Here is a 16360-nt window from a genome sequence, read left to right as displayed (position 1 = left end):
ATTTATCAATAATATGTTTTATTATAACCCTCAGTTTTATGTGGTTAACTGGAGTAGTAGTAGACATTAATATCTGTAACAGATGCAGTGTATCTTTAACAATGACAATATTCATGTTTCAATACAAGAGAAAAAAAAAGATCACCATTGTTGATCAAAACTAACATTCACATTGAATGAATAAATCATGACAAAACACAAACTTAGTGTTGGAAGAAACGCTCACTATCGTATTTACAGCCGATTAGTGTTCTGGATTATTTTTTCCATTTAGACCTTTAGCATTGTGATATATTATTTAATAAACTCACAAAAACTGACATACCAATGAAACAAGATTCATCGGCACTTCTCACGTCCTTTATAGCAGCTTTTGCTTCAAAAACACAGTAAAACCTGTCATAATGTCTTTGCATTTTCAATGCAAATCATCAGCTTTATCATCGGTTTACAGTAATCTACGTTAAATATAAATATGGCAAAAGCAGCTGTAAAAAAATCAACAAAACAACAACAGAGGAAACCAACACTCGTATCTACACTCCATCCTGTTTTGGCCACATGAACAAGTGAGTTTAGTAACTACAGGATTGTGACGGTTCACTTTAATCAGGTTCTGCTAGTTGAACATGATCGATTCAGGATCCTGGTTCATCATTTGTGCCATGTGACGCAGAACATCCTTCTTAGTAATGATTCCAAGCAAACGTCTGATGTAAGAGAAAGAGCAGTTTAGTCATCAACCGTTTTAACCACATCTCTGATTCGCTGATTAGACACAGCTCATGCTTTTTAAGGTGATTTTATCACACCTGTCTTCATGTTGGCCTGATTTAACCTGTCAAAATGCATTTTGGCTTTAAGCCAAGAACCCGACCAACATCATGTATATATAATTTATATGACATATACACACTACTTTTCAAAAGTTTGGGGTCGGTAAGATTTTTCAAAAGAAGTCTCTTTTGCTCACCAATGCTGCTTTTATTTGATCAAAAACACGTGTAAAAAAGTGAAATATTATTACAATTTAAAATTCGTTTCTATCTTAATATATTGAAAAATGTAATTTATTCCTGTGACCAAAGCTGAATTTTCAGCATCATTACTCCAGTCTTCAGTGTCACATGATCCTTCAGAAATCAGTATAATATGATGATTTGCTGCCCAAGAAACATATGTGATAGTCAATGTTAAACACAGATTCATATTTTTGTGGAAATTGATACATTTGGTTTTTCAGGATTCTTTCATGAACAGAAAGTTCAAAAGAAATATTTTGTAAAATTCTAAATATCTTTACTGTCACTTTTGATCAATCTAACGTGTCCTTGCTAAATAAAAGTATTAATTACTGACCTCAAACTTTTGAACAGTATTTTATAATATAGAAAAAATATCATTAAAAAAAACTAACAACCTCAGAAAATGTAAGTAATTAGTCAAATCAAGTAACAAGTTCTTCCTCTGAAACAAAGGCTGCATGATGATGTCTATTTTTGAGGCAATGAAGTCCCGCCCACTGTAAAATCTCATTGGCCACACCTCGTGTTTTTGAAAGGTGACCTATTATCCCGCTTTTCAAAAGATGTAAAATAAGTCTCAGGTGTCCCCAGAATGTGTCTGTGAAGTTTCAGCTAAAAATACCACATTGATCATGTGTTAGAGGTTGTATCAGCGATTTCAGGCCCAAAAAAGGACCAAACATAAATGATCACATTCATCTAATCTTTCCTAACGATCCGCTAGCTGGCCGCTCGTAAGCAGGCCGTCAAAAAAAAACACGTCTCTGTAGGCAGCCTAGGCTCTGAGATCTGCATACAAAAATAATTGGGTTCACCAACAACTCAAAACCAAAATAAATAGTGTTCCAACTTCTAACCAATCACGACAGGGGGGCGGGTGTTGTGAGGTTTTGCGCTCGTGCACGGCTGCACGCGAAGTTGGAGCTGAAGAAGAAGCCAGCGTCTATAGACCAATTTCGAGCCGACGTCACAATTACGTCACGGCGCTAGCTGGAGTCAAAACAAAGGGAAAACTGCAGGCGGCCAATACAAACCAGCACAGATTCGGCTACATAATAAGGAGCTTAAATTACTATTATTATTATTAAACGTCATCTTGTTGTGTTGTTGGGTGCAAGAATCAATGAAAAATGAATATGCTGTATCTGGAATTTTTATTTCTAGAAAATATTCACATCATTAAAATTGCACCGTAATGTCACTCTTTACATTGACGTCTTCTTGGCGCTGGCTAGGCAGAACTGCGGATCGTACCACACAAGTCTTGTACATGACCATTCAGCACATAGTTATAGGCATCTAAAGATTTATATGACCCCAGTATGTCTTTACGCTCGGTTTCTCTATCGGATAGGTGTAGGACTGAGCCTAGCTTTAACGTTAATCCTGTCAGATCGTCCATCCATTGCCTGAGCGTGTACGGGTCAGCCAATCTGGTTCCGTCTGTTAAAATTAACTTTTGCAAATAACAATCGCGGTCCTGGACAGTGAGTGACCTTGCACATTAAGATAAAATCGGATTTTCTCCAGTCATTGTTAAAAAACAAGCTAACAAAACTTGCAAACTAACGTTAGGGAAGCGGCCAGAGGGATCGTTCTGCAACCACCTAAGCTCCGCCCACAGAAAAACGTCACCATGTTTACCAACTGAAAAGGGGTCTATTATATCAACAAACAAGAGCAATTGAACATGCCTGAGTCAATACCCAAGAGGAGGATTAGGGCGAGGGAATACCATCGTGTTTATTCAAAGACACGAATAGTTATCGGGAAGGCTTTTGAAAGATGGAGAGAACTTAAAGAACTGAAAAATGTTCAACCGGACGCCGAGGTGGCACTGTTTCTTCTGGACAGGTGAGTAGCTGCTAGAGCTGACTTTTTAGATGTGAACTGTGTGTGAAAATATCCTTCTTGAATAAAAAATGAGTGAAGCTCGACTAAACTTGGGCAGCTCTAGCTAACGTAGGCGAAACGGGAGGGGGGGGCGAGTTAACTTGGTTTGTTTGGGATCTTGCTTCAAACACAAACAGAAGTGACATCACCCACAATCGCTGATACAACCTTTAAAGCTTGTCACACCATTTTTGTGTGTGTGTCCCTTTAAATGCAAATGAGCTGCTTCTCCAGAAGAGGGCGGAGCCTTTACAGCTCATGTTTCAGTTACTCCAGTAACAACAAAACTGGAAAATTTCAGAAATTGACAGAACAGCCTGACATGTTCGTACCGGATTCGGATACGGATGGAGAGACTCAGGAAGAAGTCACAAGCTACAACATTCAAGATTCTGAATGGTTAGTGGATACATTTATGTACGGTAGTTGTTGTAGAGTTAAATTGATCGAACTCATCGACTATAAAACAAAGAGTGGGTGTATTTTTTCCATTATAGGCTAGTTGTTTACTGTGGACACGCATCTGTGTTAAAACACCTAATAAAAGTGAATTTTGCATAATAGGTCCCCTTTAACCCTCTGGGGTCTAAGGTGTTTTTGGGGTCCTTGAGATGTTTTGACATTTGTGCTTTTTTCAGTTGCTTATAAACATATTAATGGCAAAGGTGTCATTACACTCTATTGAGCACAAACAGGGCTACCACAATATGTGAGCAACATGTATGTACATGTTTGTATTTTTGAATGAATCTTGTTTATGCATGGTTATTGAAAAAACTAAAACTTAAAGTTTCTGAAATAAGGCCACAAAACACATACTAAATACAGGTGAAACTCGAAAAATTAGAATATCGTGCAACAGTTCATGTATTTCAGTAATTCAAATTAAAAGGTGAAACTAATATATTTAGTATATATAACTATATACATATTCATGATTATACTTGTCAGAAAGCTGACATTTCTGTATTTAAAATCCTTTTTTTTAATTGATTTCATGAAATATTCGAATTTTCTGAGAATTTTTATAAGCTGTAAGCCATAATCAGCAAAATTATAACTTTTGCATATGTTCTGAGATAAACTAATCTTAACAAATGCATTCTTTATTATTAGTTGCCTAAAAACAGTAGTTCTTACCCGCTGCGTGTGACCAGACACTGGCGGAGACCCAGCTTGCGGAAGATGTCCACCACCGTCTCCATGGGTGTGTGATCGGTGACGGTGAAGGGACTCAGGTTCAGGATGCGCCTCAGTTTCAGAGGCTGAGGGTTCGTTGCAGGAATCTGTGGAGCGTCTTCAGTGAAATACACCACCGAGTTACTCACCACACCGTCCTGCTTCTGACGCGCCGTTTCTGAGGAAAGATCAAGCAGACGCCGATAGATTTACGATTATTAACATCATACAGTATTTCATACTAGGACAGAGTATTCGCCACTTATTTGTATATGATGTACAAGATTCTTTTGTTACTTGTTTTCATACTCGTGAAAAATCAAAAGTGCTGATTTTGAAACTGATTTAATGATTCCTCTTGAACCAGAATATTATATTCTTAAAGAATATTAAAATGTTCAATAATAATCAAAAATGTTTTTTTTGAGCAGTAAATCATCATACTAGAATGATTTCTGAAGGATCATGTGACACTGAAGACAGGAGTAATGATGCTGAAAATTCAGCTTTGATCACAGGAATAAATTACACTTTACTATATATTCACATAGAAAACAGCTAGTTTAAATAGTAATAATATCTCACTATTTTTACTGTATTTTTTATTCAATAAACACAGCCTTTGTGAGCAGAAGAGACTTCTTTCAAAAGTGGTAAATAATCTAACCGACCCTGAACTTTAGACCAGTACTGTATAATTCATTAAATTTACACTAGGCCATTATTAACTAAAACCTTTTTTTTTAAGTATCATGAAACAAAATAAACATTAACTAAAATAAAATATAAAAAATTTGCTGCCAAGCCAACATTTCTCATTTTAGTTAAATTTAACTTGAAGAACTAAATTATCTAAAACTAATAAAACAAAACTGAATCAAAACTATATAGACAGTTAAAAAAACTAATAAAAATAGTACTAAAATTAAAGCAAAATCAGAAAATATAAAAATAAAATCTAAATCAAAATATTAATAAAAACTGTAATAGTAGCCTATATCAATAATACTAAAATAACACAGATGAACACCTGATGACACAGCCATGTTTTATATGCACCAATATTTCCAATATTATTTAATATTGTATATTTTATAAATGCAAATTATTTTACTGTATTTTACTTCTTGAATCTACTTGACTACAATGACTGTTTGAAATGATGGTTGCTCTGTAATATCACAGCAAATGACACTGAATACTGTAAAAAAAGCTAAAAATCAATAATTAGAAACATAATCCATGTAAACAGATGGAGCCCAGTGTCTTTAAGACCTGATATGAACATAGTATATAGAATATAGTTAAGGTACATAAACTGAAAAATCAACAAGCGTGCAGGACATTCAAGCCATAGTAGAGTAAAACTATAACAATCGTATATAAAGACACATCAGATTAGGTGATGGAGGAAGTGTAGGCTGGTATTTTGTGGTCACCTGAGCGTGTGTGTGTGTGTGTATGTGTGTGTGTCTTACTGATGGCCAGGATAAGATCCCGTCTCTGCACGAAGCCGATGAGTCTCTCGGATTCCCTCGAGACGACCACAGGAAAGCCGTTGTAGTTGGTCTCCTTGATGAGCGTCTCCACGTCCTCCACCGTAGTGCTGTCCTGCGTGAGCACCGACAGCGGCGGCTCGTTTCGGCGCGGGCGCATCACGTCGGTGGCCAGCGTGCGGTGCGTAAACTCGTCCTGGTCCAGGTACGGGTAGCCGTTGAGCTGGATGTGAGCTTCATAAATGCCCTCCTTACCGAAAGCGTCAGCCACCCACTTACTGGTGACGGCGGCCGCCATCAGAGGCACGATGTACTCCAGACCACCGGTCAACTCGAACATGATGACCACCAGAGAGACCGTCATACGCGTCACGCCGCCTGGACAACAGACAAACATTTCACTTCTGCACTTCTACAGGTCGTGATCTACACTACCGGTCTCTTCTGATCATCATGCTCTGTTTATTTGATCAAAAATACTGTAAAAAACGAAATATTTTTATAGTTCAAAATAGCTGTTTTCTATGTGAATATATAGGAAAATGTAATTTATTCATCAATTTTCTCCAGTCTTCAGTATCACATGATCCTTCAGAAATCATTCATACATGATGATTTGCTGCTTTAGAAACATTTATTATTATTACAATAATAATACTAAATAATACTGCTAAATAATACTAAAACAGAAATCTTTTGTAACAAAAATCTCTTTTAAACACTTTGTGTCTTTGCTGAATAAAAGCATTAATTTCTTTTTTTATCTTATTTAACCCAAAATTTTAAATGGAAGTGTATCAAGGTTTCCACAAAAATATGAAGCAGCTGTTGAACTGTTTTCTGTTCATAACTGGTCAGTTTGAACTGTTATGATTATAATCATAAATGTTTCTTGAGCATCAAATCATCATATTATACTTATTTCTGAAGGATCATGTGACACTGAAGGCTGGATTAATGATGCTGAAAATTCAGCTTTGATCACAGGAATAAATTACGTTTCACTGTATATTCATTATTTTAAATTGCAATAAAACTTTCACTGCATTTTTTATTAAATAAATTCAGCCTTGGTGAGCAGAAGAGACTTCTTACAAAGACATTACAAACACTTTTGACCAATAGTGTAAATCAGCAAAACGTTCACTCATAAATCACATCTTGATCTGAAGAAATTGTGATGTAATGTCTTACCTAAACATGCAGCTGCGCCGACCATGGCGTATAAACCCGGCGTCACACAATCAGCGCCCGGGCGGCACCAGTTCTTAAATATGATCCAGTCGTGATGATGATATGCCATCTGCTCCACTGCAATGCCCACGATACGCCCAGCGATGGCACCCACCGCCATACTGGGAATGAACAGACCCGAGGGGATCTGAGGGAAAACATCAGGTGACGAGAATGACATCCGTGCTGCTCGGTTCTGGCCAAAATCATGACTATTTTGGTAAATATTGTGACCACAATTATTTAACATGACTCATTGAATTGGAAAAATCATGCATCTATTGAACTTTAAAGGAACACTGTAACATTTGGCCCTCTAACGGTTAAAAAACCGCATGCATTTTGCAGAAGAACATTGTTTTGGTTGTGCTTCGGCTCTGCATGTCGATGAATATGATTCTTTCTCATAACTAAAAGAGGGATTATCATACTGCTGATTAAACATTCACTGCCAGAGATATAACCAGTTTAGATTAGAGGATCTCAAGCTGATTAGCTTGATTAATAGCCATTACCCATTAATAGACACGCTGCTTCGATGTATTTGTCATTCATGAGATTCGTTAAAAAACACTGATTCATCCAGTATTGAAACGTGAAGTATTTTATGAGTGAGACATTGAATCATTAATTCAAGAGATTCATTCAAGAACGCTGATTTATCCAGTATTGAAACATGTAAAGTATTTATGAGCGAGTCATTGAATTATTTATTCAAGAGATTCGTTAAAAAAATGCTGATTCATCCAGTATTGAAACAAGTTAAGTCTTTATGAGTGATTCATTGAACTATTTATTGAAGAGATTTGTTCAAAAATGCTGATTCATTCAGTATTGAAACATGTAAAGTATTTATGAGTGAGCCTTGAACCATTTATTAAAGAGATTTGTTCAAAAATGCTGATTCATTCAATATTGAAACATGTAAAGTATTTATGAGTGAGTCATTGAACCATTTATTAAAGAGATTTGTTCAAAAATGCTGGTTCATTCTGTATTGAAACAAGTTAAGTCTTTATGAGTGATTCATTGAACCATTTATTAAAGAGATTTGTTCAGAAATGCTGATTCATTCAGTATTGAAACAAGTTAAGTCTTTATGAGTGATTCATTGAACCATTTATTAAAGAGATTTGTTCAGAAATGCTGATTCATTCAGTATTGAAACATGTAAAGTATTTATGAGTGAGTCCTTGAACCATTTATTAAAGAGATTTGTTCAGAAATGCTGATTCATTCAGTATTGAAACATGTGAAGTACCGGTATTTACGAGTGAGTCATTGAATCATTGATTTCGAGAGATTAGTTCAAAAATTGATTCATCCAGTATTATGAGTAAGTGATTGAATCAATCATTCAAACCAATTTCTTTTAAAAATTCATTCTAATTAATTTAACATTTTAAAATAGACTGCTTAATATTTTGTCAGAGCCTCTTGTTAATTCACATTTAGTTGTCTGTTCAGAATCGTAATCTCTATTTGAAACAAAACAAAAACGTGATTCTCAGTTTTATTTATGTATTGTATTATTGTTTATATATTATGCATCTCTAATAGCATATAAATAACGCCATCACCTTTGAGACATGAGAAAGTCACCCTCACCTTCATGCCAAATGTGAAGATGGTGATGACTATCTTGAAGATGAGCGCGAGCGCGAGCTGCCAGAGGGCGCTGTAAACGCCGGGCCCGGCCGGTCTGTCCGGGATGTCGTCCACGGGACGGGTCGTGTTGGGATTGTTGATGTAATCGCAGAGTTGTGAAGCCTCCAGCGCTCCACAGTCATTAAACAGCTCTGAGATCAGCTCGCTCGTGCTCCGCCGTGTGTACGGGTTCGGGAAGGCCAGGATCGCTGTGATTCCCGTCACCACGATGACCTCCAGCACGGGATACTTGCCCAGTAGAGTGGTTTTCCGGCGCCGGCACCAGGCGATGTTCCCGCGGATGAACAGGGTCCCCCAGAGCCCCCCGAACACACCCAGCAGGATGAAGGGCACCAGCTCCGCCATGTACCAGGGTGTGTGATACTCCACGTAGAACAGCACCAGACGGTTGTTGCCGAACGGGTTGATGGAGCGCAGCGTGAAGGCCGCCACCAGTGCAGCAAAAAAAGAACGCCACAATGTCTTCAGCGGGAAATAATAACTGACCTGCAGAGACACAGCAACAGGGTTACACTTTGTGGCATTTTTGTAAATGTACACGGATGTGTGTGTGTGCGCGTGTGTGTGTGTGTGTGTGTGTGTGTGTGTGTGTGTGTGTGTGTGTGTGTGTGAGTGAATGAGTGAATGTGTGTGTGTGCGCATGTGTGAGTGGTGAGTGAGTGAGTGAGTGTGTGTGTGTGTGTGTGTGTGTGTGCGTGTGTGTGTGTGTCTGTGTGTGTCTGTGTGTGTGTGTGTGTGTGTGTGTGAGAGAGAGTGATTGTGTTAGTGTGTGTGTGTCTGTGTGTGTGCATGTGTGTGTGTGTGAGAGAGAGAGAGTGATTGTGTTATAGTGTGTGTGTGTGTGTGTGTGTGTGTGTGTGTGTGTGTGTGTGTGTGTGTGTGTGTGTGTGTGTGTGTGTGTGTGTGTGTGTGTGTGAGAGAGAGAGAGTGATTGTGTTACAGTGCGTGTGTGTGCGTGTGTGTGTGTGTGTGTGTGCGTGCGTGCGTGCGTGCGTGTGTGCATGTGTGTACGTGTGTGTGTGTGTGTGTGTGTGTGTGTGTGTGTGTGTGTGTGTGTGTGTGTGTGTGTGTGTGTGTGTGTGCATGTGTGTACGTGTGTGTGTGTGTGTGTGTGTGTGTGTGTGTGTGTGTGTGTGTGTGCACCTCCTCCAGGCTAAAGAGCACTCCTCCAATTGGAGCTCCAAATGCAACAGACACTCCTGCAGCCGCAGCTGCTGACAAAACCTGGAACAAACAAATAAACATATGCACCGGATTTCAGGAGATTCCTTTGACTTGCATCTCATAGCAATAACATTTATTATACCATCCAGATTTCGGCACCTCTCTGCGTTTGCCCTCGTTCTTGCTGTATTTAGAGAACAGGCTGCAGAACAGATTCCCACAGCAACAGGCGACGTGAACGAGTGGCCCTTCCTTCCCCAGACTGAGACCGGACGACACGGCTAACACTAGCGTGACCGTCTTGATGAGCAGCGTCCACTTCCCCAGATACCCTCGGATGATGAAACCACTCAAGATCGTCTTTATCTGCACACACACACACACACGTGGACATCTAGATGAATACAATGGTGCGTTCAAGTCATCTCATAAAGATCGTATTTACGAGTTGAACGCACATGAACGCCACCACAACGTCGTAAATACGAGTGGGAAGCTCTTTAAAGGTATTTAGCAGTGATATTGTCAGGCTTTTCTATTTACAGCAAAGGAAGTTAACTACCAGCACAGAATATGATGGCATTATAATATAATAACAATATTACACAATGCACCTTTAAAGGATTAGTTCACCTCAAAATGAAAATTTCCTAATAATTTACTCACCCCAATGCCATCCAAGATATCCATGTCTTTCTTTCCTCAGTGGAAGACAAATTAAGTTTTTTGAGGAAAACATTTCTGGATTTTTCTTCGAATAATGGACTTCAATGACAACCAGCGTTTTGAAGTCCAAATCAATGCAGTTTCAAAGATCTTTGGAGTGCTTCAACACAGTCTGTGCACGATAAGCTGAGGAGGAGGGGCTTATCTAGCGAAACGATAGGTCATTTTCAAAAATATATATATATATACTTTTTAACTACAATTGTTCGGATTGAGCTGGTCTGCAACGCGCCGGGAACTACGTCATCACGTTGAAAGGTCACCGTGCGAAGGAGGATAGTTCAAATTGTATTGTATGTTGAATGACATATTCATGTCTTTGTGTCTTATTATTGTTTAAAATGGTCCTTACGTGTGCGTATCCTGTGTTTAAATCTTTTAAAACCTAAACGTTTTTTTTTCCGAGCGTGACCTTTCAACGTGGCGACGCAGTTCCCGGCGCGTTGCAGATCAGCTCAATCCGAACAATTGTAGTTAAAAAGTATATATATATATATTTTTTTTTTTTTTTAAATGACCTATCGTTTCGCTTGATAAGCCCCTCCTCCTCAGCTGATCGTGCACAGACTGTGTTGAAGCACTCCAAAGATCTTTGAAACTGCATTGATTTGGACTTCAAAACGCTGGTTGTCATTGAAGTCCATTATTCGAAGAAAAATCCAGAAATGTTTTCCTCCAAAAACTTAATTTCTCTTCGACTGAGGAAAGAAAGACATGGATATCTTGGATGGCATTGGGGTGAGTAAATTATTAGGAAATTTTCATTTTGAGGTGAACTAATCCTTTAACACCCGATCTTTACGAGTTGTGGGCGTGTCAGTGAGAAACATGGCGGAATATCACAATACTTAAAGGTATTTAGCAGTGATATTGTCCGGCTTTTCTATTTACAGCGAAGTAAGCTAATTACTATACAGGATATGATGGCATTATAATATAACAAGTTTGCGGTGGCTTCAAAAACTAATTAAAAACATAAAAAAGCAAAGCACACCTGATGCACATTTCTTTGTTCTTCATTTTCTAGAACTCGAGTTTAAGAACCTTGCTGTATCTTTGTGTAATTAACTAAGAGAAAGTAAACCACCATCTTTATCCGAGAAAGTGACTTGAACGCCCTGCCGTCGTAAACACGACTTCCCAGGAGGACTTGAACGCACCATAACAGCTCATTTGCATAAGCTGTGCTCAGTTTGTGTACCTCAGGTATTCCTGATCCGCAGGCGTACGGCGCGAACACTCGCACCAGAGACACGGCCAGGAAGGAGAAGAAGAGCGCCCACAGCACGTACAGGAAGTAGTTCAGCACGTACACTCCAGCGCCCTGATCACACAATCACACAGATATACGTATAAGAGAATATGAAGAAGACTACAGTCTCGGGTTGTGTCTGAAATTGCTCCCTATACTCTTAGATAGGGCATTATTTGAGGAAACAGCAATTGCACCGCAATAAAAAAAATGTAAAACCATTGTACACTCAATGCTAGAGAATACCCATAATGCACTGTGATAGTCACGCGCCGAATGTGTCCGAATTCACTCACTCGGTTTTATTCACTCCCTAAAAGTGAACTATATTAATGGACTAATGTGGAGAATAGTGAATGAGGGTATAGGGGGTGATTTCGTAAATAGAATTGAGATTTTTCTGATAAAAATTGCCACATAATTTGACCACATTTTTTGTGATTAAATGTCAATAAGGTTATTATAATAATAATAAATTAAATAAATAAATAAATTAAATTAAATAAAAATGTATATATAATAAAGATATGATTTATATTTATTATAAAATTATTATTTATATTTATAATAAAAATAATAAAATAATATTAATAATAAATATATCATTATTAGAATTTACTAAATAAAAAAATTAAACAAAACAAGAACTGTAAAATAAAAAAATCGAATATTTAATATTTCTTTTTCAGATAAAAATTGCGATTGCGATTTAAAATGTGATTTTTAAAAAATAAAACTTTTTGTTTACAAAATAAAAATATTAAACAAAATAATTTTGCTTTTTAAATATTATATCTTTTTATATTTTAACTGTAAAATTTTTAAAAATTATATTTAAGAAAAATAATATATTTAAATAACATGTTATTTATATAACAATAATAACAATAATCATAATTACAGTGCAACTTTATTTCGGTGGAAATCCACAATGAGCGCAGCCTTTGCGATTTGATCATTTCACTGAGCCATATGCAGACTTGGAATAAATGCAAAAAAACAAACGTTGCTTAAAAATGAGCTTTAACTTTAACTTTAATACTCTACCTCCGTGTATCCCGTCATCAGTTCAGCCCATTTCTGCCACTGAGGACATTTGTCTCTGTCGGCGAAGGTTGTCTCATTAGACGTCCAGCAACACTGCTCATGACTGTACCAGAACGCAGACAAACACACTCCTTCCTTCAGATCCGTCATCCAATCCACAGCCAGATCAATCACTCCGGCCAGCGTGCCTGTGTGAGACGAGACACATGTGTTGAATGTTAAAGGCACACTATGCAGGATGTCATCCCCGGCCCGCCGGCCCAAAGTTGCAAGTGCGTTTTTTCCCCTCACAGGGACCGGGGGGGGGGGATGCGAGACGGCCACCATTCTACCCGAAAAAAGTCATATAACCATTCCAATAACTCCAAAGCTGTTCAGTTAAGCTAAAAAAAATGCATAGTTCCCCTTTAAGTGTTTTGGTCAGTGATGTCATAAGTGGGCGTGTCTCTTCACCTGACAGCAGGCCAATCAGAAGCATCACCAGCCATCCTGACCAGGCGTCCAGCAAACTCTTGATCAACTCCCAGATGGACTCTTTACTCTTACTGGTGATCTGCAAACACACAAAACCTGATGATTCAAATGCACGTTCAGTTATTGGTCCAGGAACAATAACAAAAATAGGAAGATACTGGATTTTTTTTAGTTTGGAGGCTAAAATTCAGCATTCAACATCCTAATTTATGGCATAGTAAGGATGCAGTTAGGGTCTGAAACCAACATTCAAAACCCCTGCTACAAAAATAGAAATTGTGGGGCACAATATCAGTGTCTGCCAGGGTGTTTTACCTTCCGGTGTCTGTCCGTGTCTCTGGATTTTTCTCTCAGCCAGTCGATGGTGTGAAAGTCCTCATATGTGCCGACGTCTGGGAACGGCTCGTCCAGGAAGTCCATCAGGTTCCCGGCGCCGTTCATCTCCTCTGTGGGAGTCGCACTGCTGGTGCCTGCGCAGAAACAACCAGATCATCAATAATTATATTAGCAAACAAACACACAACCTGGACATTCACTCATCCAACTTCACAAGGTGCATTCTGGGATGCTATTGAAGGAATATGCACTTCATATGAGAAAACATTCATATACATTAGGAACAATTAATAGGTTTTTTTTTATACGTATGCATAAGTGTTTATTTAAAATAAAATAAAACATTTATGAAAGTGAATATTACAGGGTATATTGCAACAACATGCAGCTGATGAAATGCATATTCTTATAAAATAATGTACTATAGTACAGTAATGGTATATATATACATATATAAACAGTAATGGTATCAATATATATATATATATTAGTGCTGTCAAAACGATTAATCGCATCTAACGTAAAAGTTTGTATTTATATAAAATACTAATATGTACACACACACATATATGTATGCATATACACATATAAATATATGTGTGTATGTATACACACATACTATTTAATGTATAAATAAATAAAATAATATATATATACAAATATTATATAAACACAAAGTATATTTATATATTAATGAATGCTACCATGGTACATATCAGTGTCTATTTTTTGCAGTATCGTTTAGCTGTCATATATTACAGCAGATGTTTAGCTGTATAACATTTGGGTTAATCACAATGAACCTTTATTCATTACAATAATGTGAGAAAAAACACACAATAGAAACGGTGCACGCAGAGGCCTTATAGTAATATCCCTCAGATTTCACAGGTGATGTGATAGCAGCATGTTAACACACATGCTTGAATAAAATAAAATGAGTTAAAGACCCTGCATGCATCAAAATACAACCAAAATAATAACACGGATGTCACACAGAGCAGGTGCACGATGATTCTGATCATACAAACATGAGTCTCACCATCTGCCTCCGCCATATCGCTGTACGTGTACTAAGATCAGAGATGCAGTGATAGTTTGAGGTGTTTATCCATCATAACATCAGATTATTCTGATGCAGCGACATAGGACGGCGACATACAGTGATGACGTCACGGTGTCTCTACAGCGCTCACTGCGCGTGCGTGAACGTCAGCGCGGCGCAACGACTGCGCAGATACACAAAACAGGTGCTTGCAAATCCTCTATTAAACTGCATTCAAATCTAATGACGCTTTTTGACTAGTTGCACAGTAGAAATCAAGTATCAAATATCAGTATTGAATCCATCGTGAACCGCGCTGAGAAAAGTAACATGTACCATGTGACCACAACTACACTAGCCGGTTAATGTCCTACATAATCTAGCTTAATTTAACTAGTTATTGTTACTGCAGTAAATGTGCGTTTACTTGGTATTAGCCATACTGTCCTTACAGAAAAAAAACTATTGAAAGATTCCGAAAGCCAGAAAATTGGGGTGTGTATGATTATAAATATGCGTATTTGAAGCGCTTTTTTATTTTCAAAATGACATTTTGAATTGTGAAGAACAGTTCAGTTCATTTTATTTGGAAAATACCATATAAATAAGAAGAAAACAAAACCTTTTACATTTTATAAACAACTTTTGGATCAAACTAAAAACAATAAAACACCGTATTTCAATACGTAGGCTATTTCACCGTAAATAACACTTTATTTCAGAATCTTCAGATTCTTACTATTTATGACATTAATATTTTTCAAATATGTTTTTTCGTTTATAATATATATGTAGGCCTATATTAAAGTTAAGGGAATATTCCTGACCAATTTAATACTTATTTTAAAGTAAATTCACAGTTTCATTGTCATTTAACTCAGTCATCAATTTTCATATTTTCATCCTCCTAAATTTCTATCTCTGTTTTTTGATATTTGTTGTTGTTGTTATACTGTTTTTATTAGTTTGAACCATACATTTTTTTATTATTTTTTTATCATTATTATTATTTTTGAAAATTAAATGTTGTTTAGGCTGATCTTTTCCTTATAGTTTTTCCTTCTCTATCCTGCGCACATGAATTGTTCATTTTAAAATAAACTAATAAGACCAAGAAGAACATGAATTAGGAAAGTAAACGTAATCAATTCTCTATGTCTCTCACTAACATATAATAAAATATCATCTTTCTTACATCTTTCTTTGACTGCTTTAATTGTGATAACCGTCCCAAAACATCATATAATACAAAAGAACATAATCATATCAACCATAGGTGTCATTTACACTGGGGACGCTGGGGACACTTTTTGAAATGGCTGATTTTGTCCCCACCACTTTTTGAAAGCATTTGGTTAAAATGTTCTGAAAAATCAAGCGAACCAAGAAATGTTGAAGGATTATTTGCACAAAATAAAACATGCAATGCAGTTTAGATACAGAAAGAAACAATGTACATTGTCCAAAAAAAGTAACTTAAACAAAATAAACTATTACTGATTCTAAAATGACCCAAAAACGTGTATGCGCCAAACAGTAACTTTTTCTACAAATTCTTGACACAGTTTCTTCTTGTCCAAGTTATCCATTCTCTCTCATGACAAACAGGCACTACATTCTATGTGGGTTGCAAATCCCACATTGTTTTAATTTTATCTGGTGTTATTTGAAGCAGATATGTTGCGTTGTATGCTTATGGTGTGTTTTCTTTTATATGTAGCCTAATGAATTTCATTGTAATTGACTTAACACGCTGCTGTTTTCTACATTAGACATTAAGCCTTTTCATGTGCTTGTCCTTCGGACAAGTAAATCTGTCATT

At 37.1% G+C, this 16360-nt stretch overlaps 1 protein-coding gene across 1 annotated transcript; it reads right to left on the bottom strand.

The window, feature by feature from the left end:
- Position 1: 1 nt before the first annotated feature.
- On the bottom strand, positions 2 to 14704 carry LOC143737965 (H(+)/Cl(-) exchange transporter 4). Its single transcript, XM_077229771.1, has 12 exons — positions 14536 to 14704; positions 13473 to 13627; positions 13137 to 13236; positions 12684 to 12871; positions 11586 to 11708; positions 9818 to 10024; positions 9638 to 9718; positions 8435 to 8980; positions 6788 to 6974; positions 5576 to 5971; positions 4059 to 4275; positions 2 to 710 (listed from the first exon to the last, which is right to left on the bottom strand). Exons 1-12 carry the CDS (start codon positions 14549 to 14551, stop codon positions 620 to 622), a joined length of 2307 nt encoding a protein of 768 aa, XP_077085886.1. The 5' UTR covers positions 14552 to 14704; the 3' UTR covers positions 2 to 619.
- Positions 14705 to 16360: the final 1656 nt, after the last annotated feature.

This window comes from Siphateles boraxobius, unplaced genomic scaffold, assembly GCF_051911475.1.
Source record: "Siphateles boraxobius isolate OS27281-9 unplaced genomic scaffold, OSU_SipBor_1 135, whole genome shotgun sequence".
NCBI classification, from domain to species: domain Eukaryota; kingdom Metazoa; phylum Chordata; class Actinopteri; order Cypriniformes; family Leuciscidae; genus Siphateles; species Siphateles boraxobius.
The sequence above is the reverse complement of the archived record's forward strand: the minus strand, read 5'-3'. Positions and strand labels throughout refer to the sequence as shown.